Here is a 14,806-nt window from a genome sequence, read left to right on the forward strand (position 1 = left end):
TGGGATGCCCTCGGCCCTGACGCCGGCGGGGGCCCGTCAAGACCAGACTGAAGCCGCCCCGCTTGCCGAGGGCCCCGCCGGCACATCGCGCCTCAGCGTCTGGGCAGGGCGAAGCCCCAGAAGCAGGCGTCCAGCTCGGCCGGTGACTGAAGACCCTGGAGATCAGCTAGACCAGGCCCCGCTCTGGAAGCCAGATTTGCAGCCCAACCGCCTGGAGAGCGTAGCGAGGGGGACTCAGCACGGTGGTGGCCGTGACTTCCGCAGAGTAAGTGGAAAAGGGGGAGGCCAAAGCCCAGAACCAGAGAAAAGTGACCTAATCCATCCCACCCAGCCTACCAGCTACCCCCGTCGGTAGATACCACTAGGAGCACCCGAAGGGGTGGACTCCCACCTCTTTCTGTCGGTTCTCCAGATACAAAGCCTCTCTCCCCCCCTTCATTGCATCCTGCTGTTCTTATACTCCACGGGTCGCTTACTCTCCTTGCTCGGCAGTCACACCCCTTCCTTGCCAAGCGCCAAGGGTTTCGCTGTGTCGGGGGACAGTGGCCGGGTGCCTCGGGGCGTACAACCTAAAGCCACGTCAACTTTTTCAACGCCCTACCGCGTTACAGATCCGGGCTGTGCTTGCTGCTCTCAGCCACATCGTAAGCATCGTCTGGCGTGGCTGCTTTCCAGAGGAATCCCTCCAAAGGGATGTGCATTAGCTGCATCCCCGCCCGCTTGTGTCCCACAGTTACATCCGCCTGTAGCTCCAGCCCTAGATTAGTTCTCCACCATATTCCTTGTTCCCAGCTTCTTCCCGTTTTGTGCCACCTGCGCATGTCACTCCCTCCACTGCATCATTGCGGAGCATGGCTGGTAGGACTCTACCTAGCAGCACAGAGGAGACTCTATTCACGTTCCAGGAAAGATGTGGAGGCATTGGAGAAGGTCCAGAGAAGAGCAACACAAAGGATGAAAGGTCTAGAGAACATGAGCTACAAGCGAAGACTGAAAGAACAGGACTTGTTTAAGCTTGGAAAAGAGAAGATCAAGAGGGGACATGAGAGCTGTTTTCAGGTATCTAAAAGGGAGTCACAAGGAGGAGAGAGAAAGATTGTTCCCCTTGGCCTCTGACGACAGGACAAGAAGCAACGGGCTTAAATATCAGCAAGGGAGGTTTGGGTCGGACACTAGGAAAAACTTCGGCCTGTCGGGGGGTTAAGCACTGGAGTAAGTTGCCTGGGGGGTTGTGGAATCTCCGTCCTTGGAGATATCGAAGAGCAGGTTGGATGCACCTGTCAGGGATGGTCTAGAGCAGCAGTTCCCAACCTTTTCCACATGGGGACCCATTTTGACAATTCGGGAAGACTTGGTGACTCGCGGCAATTCAAAAACGGGGGGAGGGGAAGGGCAGAGCCACCTGGGGAGACACCTGGCGACCCTTTTGAAATGGAATGGCGACTCATATTTGGGTCCCGACCCATAGACCGGGAAACCCTGGTCTAGACGGTGCTTGGTCCTGCGGTGAGGGCAGGGGACCGGACTCGATGACTCTCGAGGTCCCTTCCGGTTCTAGGATTCTACCATTCCGAAGGCGATGCGACTCCTATCCAAGGAACTCACTCCGAGGGCTGCTCTACACAGACGTTTCGTTTGCAGCAAGCTGAGGTGCAAACGTGCCACGCGCCAGCCTGCTGCCGACGTAGCGCCCCGGGGGCCCTTCCGCGTGCGCACTAACAGTCAATTAGTGCCCTTTAGCCTAGTCCTGTCTGCAAGAGACCCAGACCCTCGTTAGCAGGGGACACAGGGACAGTTAGTGGCACCGGAACCGTGCAGGACAGTCACACCCCAGCTTGCTGCCAACGAAAAGTTTGTGCGGACAAGATTTTTATGTCCGCTCCGGCGAGTAGCCCTCAGACCCAGAACCTACATTTTGACGCAGCATTTCATTCGCCACCCTTCCAAGTGAGACTGTGGGCGCTGGGGGAGCAGCACATAACCATGTTCACGCGCGGCTGTCAGAAGCCTTCTAGAAGAGATGATGCAACTCGGCTGAACATTATTCTTAGCATCTCCCTGGAGTTACTAAGCAGGCAGCTGCACGTAGGCATTTCCCATTGGCACCTAGGCACCACGGTGATGGGAGAAACACCCATGACAGATCTGGGACGATGGCACTTTAGACAGCGAACGTGTATTTCATTCAAACCTCAGTAACATAACAACCCACGGAATGTCTCCCATTTGATCACAATACCTGCTTCAGCTGCGGCCCATGGAGAGCTGGCTGGTCACGTAGAGCTAGAGTTCTGTTTCCATTCACTACAATACTCTATGCATTTCCTGAGATGCTTTCCCCTGCAGCTGCAGTAATTCTATCCCAGTGGGAAGCAGAGGTGGCCGGAGGACCCTGTGATGGACTCATGGGAGTCACACAAAACGGATTCTCATAAATTGTGATCCACTGTGAAGTTTGAACCCTCTGTACCAGACGGTTCAGTCTAAGGCTCCTTTCTAGCAAACAAGGGGGATCCAGTGGATCTAGTGTACCTGGACTTTCAAAAAGCCTTTGACAAGGTCCCTCACCAAAGAACCAAACATGATTCTGGGCTGCATTAACAGGAGTGTTGTGAGCAAGACACGAGAAGCCATTCTTCCGCTCTACTCTGCGCTGGTTAGGCCTCAGTTGGAGGATTGTGTCCAGTTCTGGGCACCACATTTCAAGAAAGATGTGGAGAAATTGGAGGGTCCAGAGAAGAGCAACAAGAATGATGAAAGGTCTAGAGAACATGACCTATGAAGGAAGACTGAAAGAATTTGGGTTTGTTTAGTTTGGAAAAGAGAAGACTGAGGGGGGACATGAGAGCAGTTTTCAGGTATCTAAAAGGGTGTCACAAGGAGGAGGGAGAAAACTTGTTCATCTTGGCCTCTGAGGATAGAACAAGAAGCAATGGGCTTAAACTGCAGCAAGGGAGGTTTAGGCTGGATATTAGGAAAAAGTTCCTGTCAGGGTAGTTAAACACTGGAATAAATTGCCCAGGGAGGTTGTGGAATCCCCATCTCTGGAGATATTTAAGAGTAGGTTAGATAAATGTCTATCAGGGATGGTCTAGCCAGTACTGGGTCCTGCCATGAGGGCAAGGGACTGGACTCGATGACCTCTCGAGGTCCCTTCTGGTCCTAGTATTCTATGAAAGGCTCTTGAGCAAAGTCAGCTGACCTGGGGTCAGCGGGAAGGTCCTCTCAGGGACCAGATAAAAGACAGAAAAAGGGGAAATAGAAATGGCCAGTTTTCACAAGGGAGAGAGGTAAATCGCAGGGTTCCCCAGGGGTCTGTATTGGGTCCGGTGCAGTTCAACGTACGTCTAAAGAATCTGGAAAAAGGGGTACAACTGTGAGGTGGCCAAGTCTGCAAATGATACAATATTACTCAAGAGAGGCAAGTCCAAAGCAGATTGCCAAGAGTCACAAAGGGATCTCACCAAACTGGAAGACTGGGCAACCGCAGGACAGATGAAATTCTCCACAAACATGACACATAGAACTGGACCTGTAGAACGAGGGCTCTGACTTGTCTGCTCCCACTCCAGAGAGAGACTGGGAATAGCACTCTGAAAACATCTGCTCAATGCGCCAAGACCGTCGGAAAAGCAAACAAGGTTCGGAACCGTTAGGAAAGGAACAGAGAAGATGGCATTTTTCTAGCATTGCCCCATGAGCTCTGCAGGTTGCGTCAGCAAGAGCCTCTGCCTACTGCAATCCAAGCGAGAGAAAGGGCAGAATCCAGCGGAAAGCCCCCTGATTTGTGCTCCCCACTGTGAATGGAAAGAGGACGAGGCACACAGGACTACCAACACCCCTCGCTGCATACCTACAGCACCCTCCCTCCTACGCCAGCCTCGGTTCATTAGCGAGGGAGGAGTCTGCTATTCCGCCTAGACCATAATCATCACGGGACCGTTCCTTCTTTTGGATCCCCCAAAGGAGGGTTACAATCAATGTTCCCTCGACATTTTTTCCATCCGTGGGTGGGATACACGTCCTATGCACCAACACATGTGCACCACCAACAGGAATACATGGTGTGGGCGCTCAGCTAACCAGCTGGGTGGCACGTGATTCTCCCCTGGGCAGCCGTCCCAGTGCTCAGCTTACAGGGAACACAGATTACAATCTCTCCTGGGACTACAATAGGGGATAATGTTTCAAGTGAGGCTCCTTACCCTGTCCTCGTGCAGCAGTGCCAACGTCTGGCTGGCCTCTTCGCCGCTCTCCTCATTCTCATCTGGGATGAAGGGGCACCAGATGATTCTCCGGAAGTTGTTCAGGGGGGTGCTCTCGGGGCGTTTTATGTTCACCAAGATCTCCTCTCTAATCAGCACGTTAAGGAAGACACGCTGGAGCTCAAACGCAATCCACGCACAGCGGATCCTGGTCGTGTCTAACACTTGCACTGCTTTTGAGTTCTGAATGACTAGCCACAGAGACAAGTTGCAAGGAGCTTGATGTGGGAGGCAGGTCAGATTACCTCCAGGGGCAAGATGGTGACATTTACAAGAGACATTTAGGCTGTGTCTACATTGGGGCGATGTTGCACCAAAGCGGCTGCTTTGGCGCAAAAACTTGCTGCCTGTCTACACTGGCCGCAAGTTCTTGCACAAGTAAACTGATGTTTTAATGTGTGAAGTCAGGGCTTCTTGCGCAAGAACGATGATGCTCCCGCTCAGGAATAAGCCCTCTTGCACAAGAGGCCAGTGTAGACAGGAAACAAGAATTTCTCGCGCAAGAAAGCCCTCTGGTTAAAATGGCCATCGGCTCTTTCTTGCACAAGAGAGCGTCTACACTGGCACGGACGCTCTTGCGCAAAAGCACATCTCTAGCGCAAACGCACATACCAGTGTAGACGCTCTCTTCTAGAAGAGTTCTTGCGCAAGATCATGCCAGTGTAGATGTAGCCTTAGATCCTTGTAAGTTTCACTTATTTTCCACCTACAGGAATGGACAGATAGGCAAGGCAGAGAAACATATCGGGGCACCTCAGAGAAACTTCTTTGGGTTTGTAGGGTTGGAAGTGGAGCTGGCTTTGGGTTTTATTATTCCAGCCAGCACTGGGCTATGACTTGAAAAAACAATGGCAAGAGATGGATAAAGTCCATCCCAAACACACAGAGGGATCCAATTCATACACCCCCACATAGAATGTAAATAATTACAAATGCCATGGGCCACACCAGTAATTTTGAAGGAGCTGTACTCATCCCCAGGAGAGGGGAAATTGTGATCCCGATGTATAAAGTAATGTGCTTCCCGGGAACCCTGAGAAATTAGCTCTAATTAGGCACAAGACTGGGAGGTACTAAAAGGTGTCAAATCTCATAGTTCAGCCAATGGGGGAGAAAACCCAGAAAGACTTCAGCCTGCACCGAGATCCCAGCATCCGCCCGCATCCATTACTCCAAGGTATCTAACGTTAAGGTTTGAATTGTAACTGATCATTTTCTGTGATCCCTACTCAATAAATACATCAGTGCAGCTGCGAGCTGACTGGCTGGCCACCATCACATGATCCTTCACAGGATGAGCAAATCGACTCAGGCCCCGTGGCTGACAAACTCTAAGGGAAACAGGAGATAAACAGGGAGGGAAACCAGATAAAAAGCGGGGGTGGAAAGGCCCTGAAACCGAGCCAGGCTCTGCTGCTGCCTCCCAAATACTACTCGATAAGATACTGGATTTTCCCGTTGTCCATGGCCAGGTGCCAGACAAAGAGGCTGCCGGCCTCGTCCAGGCAGGCCAGCTGGTTGGAGTTGAGGTGGGCGAAAGCCAGGTCTGCCACGCCGCCCGTGAAGCCTTTCAGCAAGGTCCGTTCGGCAGTGCTGATGCTCAGCACCCGCACCATGGCGGAGCCGTTGTTGGCACCTGCCGAGAACACAAAGGAGAGACGTCACCACCCGGCACGGCTCTTTCCTCCGGGCTCAGCCGCTACCTTCTGGTTTCCCCCCGGCCCCAGCCTGGCCCGCCAGGCGCACACAGTGCTGTTCGGGGGCGAGCCTGTTCCTTCGCGTGTTTTTCTTTAATGTCAGAATAGCTCTTAATTGAAGCACATCTGCTCATCCCGTGTCTGGGCCCCTCTCTGTCTCGGGGAGTGTCTGTGCTTACCCAGGCTGTTTACAGAGTTACCCTGGAGAAGCAGCCACCTTCCAGCGGGATGGAGTCAGGTCTTGTGACGTAGCGGGTGTGCGGTTCACTCTTGTGGCCCTGCATCCACTCTGGTTGGGCAGTCACTGGTTGCTGTGTGACCCTACTGGCCTATGCTGGTCTGCAGGGACTGTGTGTGTGTGTCTGTCTGCAGGGTCCAGCAGGGGATGGGCCCTGAGGGAAGGCATGTAGGCACGGCCCAGCCGCCTGACACCTGAGCTAGGTGGTGGAACCTGACACAAAGCAAGGGGTGTAGCCACCTGGGGTCTGAGGGATGAGCTGCTGGGGGTTGGGGCAGGCTGGGCAGAGGGAGGCGTGAAGGAAGCAGACTAGAGTCCAGACCGGAGGGAGGGGGGGTTCAGGGGCCTGTGAAGCCCTTCCCCCCAAGAGAACTAAGGCTCTACCCTGGCTCCTATGACAGTGCTGAGTCTGCGCTGTATCTCCGAGAAGCAAATCAACCTTCTATTCTACGGCGGGACCGAGAGTCACATCTGGCTGCGGACGGGGTGCAGGGTCGGGGGGCTCCCCGATGTGCCATCACAGGTCTCTATAGCTCCCGGCTCTGGCCCGGCTTATCGACTCCGTTCAATTTCAGGCAGCCCCACATCCAGAGCAACCAGGAGCAGCGTCTGCAGTGACTAACTCACATACACAGACCCCTTCGTGCTGGCCTGGAAGACTGCAACTCCCTACACCGTGCCCGAGCTTTCCCGGATCTTGGGGTTTCACTGCCCCCCTCCCACAGGGCGCGGCCCCCCTTTTCCTGGGCCGGCGTCTGGACTTAAGGACAGAGCTAATCCTAGCGCAACCTCCTAGCCGCCCCTCACTGCTCGGCTCCTCCAGGTCTCACCCTTCTAACTCCTCGGCTCCTCCTGCCCCTGGGGCTCCATCCGACTCTTAGCGTGTCAATCCACCTGTTCGTGCCGCTCCAGCCCCGTCCCTACTCTAGTGCTGACCAACCAGTCGATCGGGATCTACGGGACCATCCTGGAGCCTCTGACAGGGGATCCTGCCTGGTTTGGCCAAAAGTCTGTCAAGTGCCAGCGCTTCAGCTGCCCCTCCCTGGGAGCCTACTGCTTGCTGGGCAGGGCAGGGAAAGGAGGGCGCTGATGTCAGGATGCCTCCTCCCACCCTGTATCCTGTCTTCACAGAGCAGAGGGGGGTACAACAGCATTTGGGAGGGAGTTTGCTGGCTGCTTTTGAGAGTGGTGCAGGCCCAGGTCAGGGGTGAGCCTGCCTTACCCCCACTCACCTGAGGTGAGCAGTGTCCAGCTGGAGCCAGCTCCGATCCCCTGCCCCAGTCATGAACCCCCTTCTGCACCCCATGCCCCATCCTCGCCCTGAGCTCCCAAGACCCAAACTCCCTTACAGAGCCTGAGCCCCCTCCAGCACCCAAACCTCTGCCCCCGGCTCAGCTCAGCGCCCCTCTCACACTCCAAATCCCCAAGACTAGAGCCTGTGCCCCAACTCTCTGCCCCAGCCTGGTGAAAGGGAGGGAGGACGGGGGAGGGAGGAAGGATGGAGTCAGCAGGGGCGGGTCCTGGGAGAAGAGGCATGAAAGAGGCGGAGCCAGGGGATTTGGGTTTGGGGTAGACCTTGGATTGCACTTAATTCAAAAAGTGATCTCGTGCTGAAAAAGGTTGGAGACCACTGCCCTACTCCCAAGGTTGTCCGACTCACAACGCCGCCCTGGCCGGGAGAACGAGAAACCGGGAGCGTCACACCTAGCGCTGGGCAAAAAGGCATCCCGGTAAGCAGCGAAATCCACGGTACGGATCACACGTGCACAGCAGCAGACACCGGCCTCACCTCTGATGGCGTACGCCAGGTAGGAGTTGGACACGGCGATCAGGTTGCCGTAGTAGTATTTCTGCTCCCAGTCATACCGGGCTACTGGCTGGATTTTCACCTGGATGAAGGAAAGCAGCAAAGAGAACCTGAAGCACAGGGAAGGAGACAGACATCACTGTGCTACAGCCACTGACCCAAGGAGCCAGGGGAGGCTCCGGCCGGCAGCGGGGGCGTTTGGGAGCGAGCAGGGGCACCGCAGCCCTGAGTGTAGGAAGAGACTTCCCGCAAAGGTGCTGAAAAGCCCCTGTCCTGCGGGGAGGAATGTCAATTACACCGCAGCGACTGCCAGAGCTGTTCTTCGGTGGCAGGATGCCGAACCGGGGATCCCGTGTAAAAGCGAGAGGGAAGGGTGTTCGGGCAGCATGCGGTCCCTGGGGTGAGGTGCGAAGTAAGGAACCGCGAGGGACCAAGAGAGATTGCCTGGCCAGTTCCACGCAGGGGGGCGAAGGGGACCCGCCTACTCCTGCTCTGCCGGCTCCGTCACTGCAGCTCACAGGACGCCACGGGCTCTGGAAAAGCCCCGACGGACCGGCAGCGAGACAAGCGGCCGCCGACACACACAGTAGTGCTCTGCTTTCAGCAGATGTTGCTGCCCAGCTCGGCCCTAGCTACCCAAGAGGCGCCTCTGCCTCCGGGCCCGCCCACAGCTGCTACATTCCACTGGCCAGCAGGGGAGGTGGGAGGGCGGGACTGGGCCGTGCCACGGGGGCTGCACAGATCCCGCGAGGACGGGGTACCTGGGTCAGACACGCTCCCCTTTACCTTGTTGCTCCCTCTGGCCTTACTGGTGATGCTCGAGTCACTGCTGGCCACAATCTCCACATCTTTTGCCGAGATCACCATGCAGGTGGAGCTGTCGTCTCCGGAGAGGCAGCTTTTAAGGGAAAGAAAGAGCTCGAATCACACCCCCGGCCTCTCTGGGACACAGGGCGGGGAACCCCGGCGCGGGATTGCCACTAGCCTTTTCAGTGCAGGACTCAGACCCGCTTCGGGGCATCTTCCAGGGGCCACGCAGCAGATCAGTCCCCGAGAGGGCGGCTCTTTGGCAGACTCGAGCATAGAGGCCTGGCTGGCTCCGCCTCGAGTCCCCGGGGAGCTCTCTCCTCGCCCCGCTACCCCCCTCCTGTTTCAGAGGACAGATTGACTCTGCGCCACGCTCCAAATACCTCCGCGCGGCCGCTGGCCCAAGGCCAACCCCGCGCCTCGCCCGGGCAGCGAGCCCCGCTGCTAGGCAATTCCCCCAGCAACAGCTCAGAAACAAGCAACATGCCGAAGAAAAGCCCCAGGCCAGGCCGGGCCGAGGAGGCGGGGTACCGGGCTGCTCCCAGGAGCACTGCTGGAGCGGCTCGGATGTCGCTCCCGGCGAGGCGCGAAAGGGGAATCCCCTGGGCTCCACTCTGCATCGTGCCCGGCTGCCTCACAGACACACCTAATTAGTGGCGGGTCAGGTCGTCACTCGACCTGCTCTTCTGCGGCACGGTCCCTGGAGACCGAGTGGGAGGCATTCAGAGCTAATACTGTAAGCGGCGGGGGGACGCAGCTCCTCAGTCCTCCCCAGGCTCCACTTACATGACTTGCTTCTCCTGCAGGGCTCCCAGGGGCACGGTTCGGAGCACGGGTTTAGCCAGGGGCGTGCCATCTCCAGCTGCGGTGGGGTCCGGCACCAGCAGCCCGTTCAAGTCCCCGTTGTACGAGCTGGGTGGCCGTGGGCTTTCATTCACTGCACCTACGGGAAAACAACCCGGGCGAAGTTTAATCCCAGAAGCGCCCCACAGCGGCGTGCAATGCCCTGCCTCGGGGCGCCAATGCCTGACCAGCTGGGGTGCGCTGCCTGGGCAGGGGAACGACCTGCACCCCCCTGCGGAGAGGCCCTTTGCCTGTTCTCCCATCAGGATAAGTCTCAGGAAACCCAAAGGAGAAGCCGATGAACATGCCCAAGAAGCCCCTCCAACTCAGGGTACCGAAGGCCCAACGCAGCCGTGCCCTGTGGGCCAAACGCAGCCATCTCCAGCCATCCAGTGCCACACCGAACGCCAGTCGTTATGGCTGCAGAACAAGCCTTCCCAAACGACACGAGGAACTAACGGGTGGGAAACTCCCGATTCCGCAGGCAGCCTGAGCCGGCGGATCCCAGCTACCGCATTCCTCTCGAGCGGCTAGGCACCGACGCCTCGTGAAACCGAGAGAGCTCGTCAAGTACCGTGGGAATGCAGCCGTGCGTCCGGTAGGTATGTGAAAGTAACAGTGTAACCGGTTAACCGATGAAGCTCGGCAAACGTTCACGGTTACAGGCTCCCTGTACACGCAGGAAGCTGGCTTAAAAGTCAGCTCCCAGGGACACCAGGTCCCAGGGAGCCGCCTGCCACTGCTGCCTCTGTATTAGAGGGAGCAGCCCGGGGCGGCAGGCAGGAGCCAGTACACGTGGGAAGCCAGCTTAAAAGTTGTCTCCCTTTGTGCACCATCTCCAGGGGAATTGATGGTGCCGCCTCATGTGTAACCGCTGAGATTACTTAATGACATGCATTTTAACATCCCGAGCATCTACTACAGGGGTGGGGAACCTATGGCCTGGGGGCCGAATGAGGCCCCCGGCTTGCCTGGATCCGGCCCCCAACGCTCGGGGCTCCCACCCCAGCATTGGGGAGCCCTTGCTGACGATCCAGCCCCCATCCCTGCAGGACGGCACACAGAATCTACTAGCCTAGGCCCTGCTAGGCTCTGATGTGTGAGAATGGGGGAAGTGTCTGTCTCCTCCTCATCAGGGACCACATCAGTGAGGGTTTATTTGGTTGGTTTTTTTGCTTCGCACTTGTGTGTGGCCCCCAACACAAAAACGGTTCCTCGCGCCTGGTCCTGTATGTGCAGAGAACTACAGACGCTGTTGCATCTACAGCAGCTAAACCCCTGTGCAAGTGGCAAGACAAGCAGCTGTTGGCCTCCACGTACCTATGCAACCCCCACGCTAGCCAGGCACGGAAGGATCACGTTCACCCTTGGTGCAAACTTTCCTCTGCTCCGAGCAGGAGCGCCGCTTTGAGGCTAGGCCCGTCCTCGGCTCTCGCTGTGGAAGCCTGGCCTGGAACACGCTGCCTTTCAATCGGGGGAACCCCGCCCCACTTTGCGGCCAGACGCGTTTCCACACCGCAGTGCTAGGGCTATGGGGTAGCCATCCCCAGCGGAAATGAACGAGCCCCCAAGCCACGCGGCCCCGTGCCGCGACACCTGACAGCCGCTCGCCTCAGCAAAACTTTCTTTGCTTTATTACAGCTGCGTGACATTTTCACTGGACCAGAAAACTGAAACCTGGGTTATTGTTGCCCTGGCAACAGCTGCTGCAAGGGGCTTGTTGTGAAATGGCTGCTCCTGCACCCACAGGTTACGGCTCTGCTGTCGCCGCGCCGGAGAGCGCACTGAGCTCAAACGCAACGCCAGCCACCAACGGCAGGGCCTCGGGAAGCAAGACCAGCGTCCCAGCGACCAAACGGGGCGGTTAACTGCATCAGGGACAGCAGCTCACGCGGCCACCTGAAGAAGTAACTGAGATTCATTGGGAAGAATGCATGTTTGGACAGAGACGCTAGAGCAGAGGCTGCACGGTTCACAGCCCAGAAACAGACCTGCGACAGTAACCGGCCTTCCGGAGAGCAGACGGCAGCGACGTTCGCCCTGCCCACAGAACGGACTGCACTCCTAGCAGGGGGAGGACTGCAGCGACTACAGCTGCCCCAGCAGCAACATGAAACGGACGCAGTCCTAGCTGGTTTTACTCTGCCCTTCCTAGCTGTGCCTTCAGGAAAGGACCTTGCTGTGGCAAGGGAGGCTTCAAAGGAGGGAAAGTCTCTGCTCTCTCTCTGCCCAGAGGTAGTGGAGGTTCACATGCAAGCAGGCAGAGCAGCATACAGCAATGGGGGCCGTGGCCGGCTGGCACAGAGACCTACCACAGCACCTCAGAGTAGAGGGTCACGTTTAGCTCCGTGGGTAGCTGAGTATACCCAGCTCCTGGGGACTCGTGTGTGCATGGGGAGGGAGGCAGCGTCACTCTAGCAACCACATCACCAGGAACGAGCATTATCCTGAATTACTACGCCCTTCCCCGTGGCTTCAAGGAGAGACGGGCATTCACCCCCATCTTGCAAAGAAAGGAAAGACTCCGATCACACGCTGGGCGTTCGTCTCACCTCCTCGCCCAGGACGGTTCCTGCTGCCCCGGCAAGGGACCACCGCTTTGTGTGATATAGAGGCTCACGTTGAGGCAGCTCTCTGAAAGAGGGTGACGGGCTGGTGTGCTGCTTCTCGCCGGCAGTGGCTTGGGGAAGGAGCGGGAGGAATGCTACCCGGTTCTCTCGCGAAGGCTGAACACGCTGGCACCGCTGGCAGCAGCGGGCACGCGTCAGGCAAGAGGCTGCCAAGGTAGGCTGGGAGATGGGGAGACGAGACAGCACTGCTGTCCTGGAGGCCTCTCCCAAAGACCAGGCGGCAGCTTCCGGGAAGAGCCCCTCACAAAGCGTCCAATTGGCCGAAGGACTGAGATTGGACAGGGCTGACAGAGCAAGAGGAAGGAACGACAATCAATGGAGCTGTGAGAACCTGAGAGCCCATCACCACAAAGGCAAAGGGGAGACAGTAACTTGTAACTAGCACTGGGGAAAACCCAAGTACAAAGCTAGGACAGGACAGCTCTTCCCGGCAGTAGAGATCCCCTTCCCAGCGCTGACCTAGCCCATCGCTGGAGCTCCTCAGACCGCTATGAGCGGAAGGAATCTCTCAAGCAGCGACGCTTCCTGCTCCCCTTCCCGCAAGTTCGCCTCCGCCCTGATGAGGATCGAAAAGCGTCTGGAGGCTCAAGCAATAACACTAGCCCATTCCATCCTGGTCCGTCTAGTTCTTTAAACTCCCGTTACTCTCTGCTGCACAGGCAATGCCTCCAGCGCCGAGACTAGGCATGGGAACGGGCAACTGATTACCCGGTAAGCATCTCCCTTAAAGGCCACGGGTCGGAAGCAGCCGGGCCACAGCAGCCTTCGCCTGCAGGCCGCTCCAGCCCGACCGTGGGGGCGCCCCCACTTACCCCCATTTAATCAGTCAACCAGTGAAACTTAACGTTGAACGGGTGAACTAATTCAACGGGATTTGACCTCCCTAATCGAGACCGGCTGCAACCATGTGACTGCCACCGTTTGCCACCTCTACCTCGTTAAGACGGGCCCAGTGGTTACTCGCCCTCCAAGTTCCACACAACTTCCCAATTCTGCGCCGGCTTTGGCTCCCCACACTGGGCTGGGAGGCCACCGCCCTCCCCCTCGGGACAGAGTGCAAGGAAGCCTGCGGATGTGGAAAGCCCGGCCACCTAGCACCCGTTCCGGTAGCTACAGGGCGAGCTGCCTTTGGCAGGAGGGTGGGGAAGACTTGCCTTGCTCAGGCTGCATGAGGATCCCTAGAGAAGAGCAGCCGGGCGGATGTAGCTCTGCACCCGTGAGCGACCTGTGGGAGTGCAAAGCTGCCCTTTCTCCACTCCCTCCCAGGAGTGCAAAGAAGGAAAGGGCAGAGGTCAGCGTGGCAAAGGAATCGTTCCGGGCCACGGAGCAGCCAATTCGAACATGCAAGGGTTCCTCACAACCCATTACTCAGGAAGCAATTCTGACCAGCAACTTCTAGTCCAGCAGCCGGCATTGAGATGTAGAAGAGCTTCGGGAAAGAGCAACAAGGGAGAGGAAAGGGGGTGTGAGAAGAGGAGTGAGCCTGAGAGGGTATGGAGACCCTCAGAGATCAGATAGACAAGCACAGCCCATGAACAAAGATCTGGTGGACTCCCACCAGAAGCTGCCAAGTCCCCTAAGCTACAAGAAGCGGTTGTTTAAACGCAGGGTATGTCTAGCCTAGGAACACTTGAGGGGCGTCAGAATAGCAGGATCCTACACTGGCCAAGCATCCCTAACGTGGACACAGCTCCCCAGTAAAATTGTGCTACGCACTGGGGCTGGAAAACTACTCAGAGGAAGGAAACAACCCATCTCCTCACAAGAGCCAGTAACTGCGTCTCCATGAGGGGCTCCTGCCAGCATAGCTGTCCAGTTAAGGATCACACTTCTACGCTGGTCTGTAGGGCAGAGCTGGGCCCTGTCTGTTCCTTTCCAAGCATGAGTCCATTCTAGACCGGCAACATCCGTGATCCGGCAGGATTTTAGCCAGATGTCTACTTAGCATGGGTGTGGCCAAGATTCCCCACAGTCAAATAAAGTTTGTTTACAGCCACCGGTCCTGGCTCGCAGGGTTCTGGGCTGTTATTTAGCTCGAATTTACCCTTAAATGTCTTCCCCTGCTTGCTGGGCTCCGAGAAGCGTTGGCAACGCTGCTAGACCATACTGACCTCCCATGGTTCAGCAAACTCTCTAGTTCGGCACCGGTCAGGTCCTGAAGGTGTCGGACTAGAAACATTCAACCTATATTAGAAGAGGTAAAAAAGCCTCACCCTGGCCAGTGGCACAGAACACATGGAAGCAACGCTTCCCCAGAGAAAAGAAACTGATCACTCAACACAACCCCCAGCAGGGAAGTAGGAACCTAACAGGCAGGGGCAGATTTCACAGAGGGATTATTTGCTCCCCCCTTTAAGGAGAAAATGAGACTTGTGGCAGGACCAGCTTTCCTATCTGGATGAGAGGGAGTTAAGAGACTTGGATACCTAGAGAGAGAGAGTAGCCAGCTCAGACAACCCAGCTGAGAACCTGAGGTTAGAAACGGGTGACATCTGAGCTGTTGATGGAGCAGTGCCGGT

The 14,806-nt window shown here is 56.8% G+C and overlaps 1 protein-coding gene across 2 annotated transcripts in view; it reads right to left on the reverse strand.

The window, feature by feature from the left end:
* EDC4 (enhancer of mRNA decapping 4) overlaps positions 1 to 14,806 on the reverse strand; it is a 42,720-nt gene that overhangs the window by 24,187 nt on the left and 3,727 nt on the right. For both annotated transcript variants that reach the window (XM_075940519.2, XM_075940520.2), the window contains exons 2-6: positions 9,601 to 9,757; positions 8,794 to 8,905; positions 7,990 to 8,089; positions 5,712 to 5,901; positions 4,206 to 4,353 (exon numbers count right to left, since the gene is read on the reverse strand). In XM_075940519.2, the coding sequence (XP_075796634.2) occupies positions 4,206 to 4,353; positions 5,712 to 5,901; positions 7,990 to 8,089; positions 8,794 to 8,905; positions 9,601 to 9,757 (707 nt within the window). The remainder of the gene's footprint in view (positions 1 to 4,205; positions 4,354 to 5,711; positions 5,902 to 7,989; positions 8,090 to 8,793; positions 8,906 to 9,600; positions 9,758 to 14,806) is intronic.

Source organism: Pelodiscus sinensis, chromosome 12, assembly GCF_052426305.1.
Source record: "Pelodiscus sinensis isolate ZL-2025 chromosome 12, ASM5242630v1, whole genome shotgun sequence".
Classification (NCBI taxonomy): Eukaryota; Metazoa; Chordata; order Testudines; family Trionychidae; genus Pelodiscus; species Pelodiscus sinensis.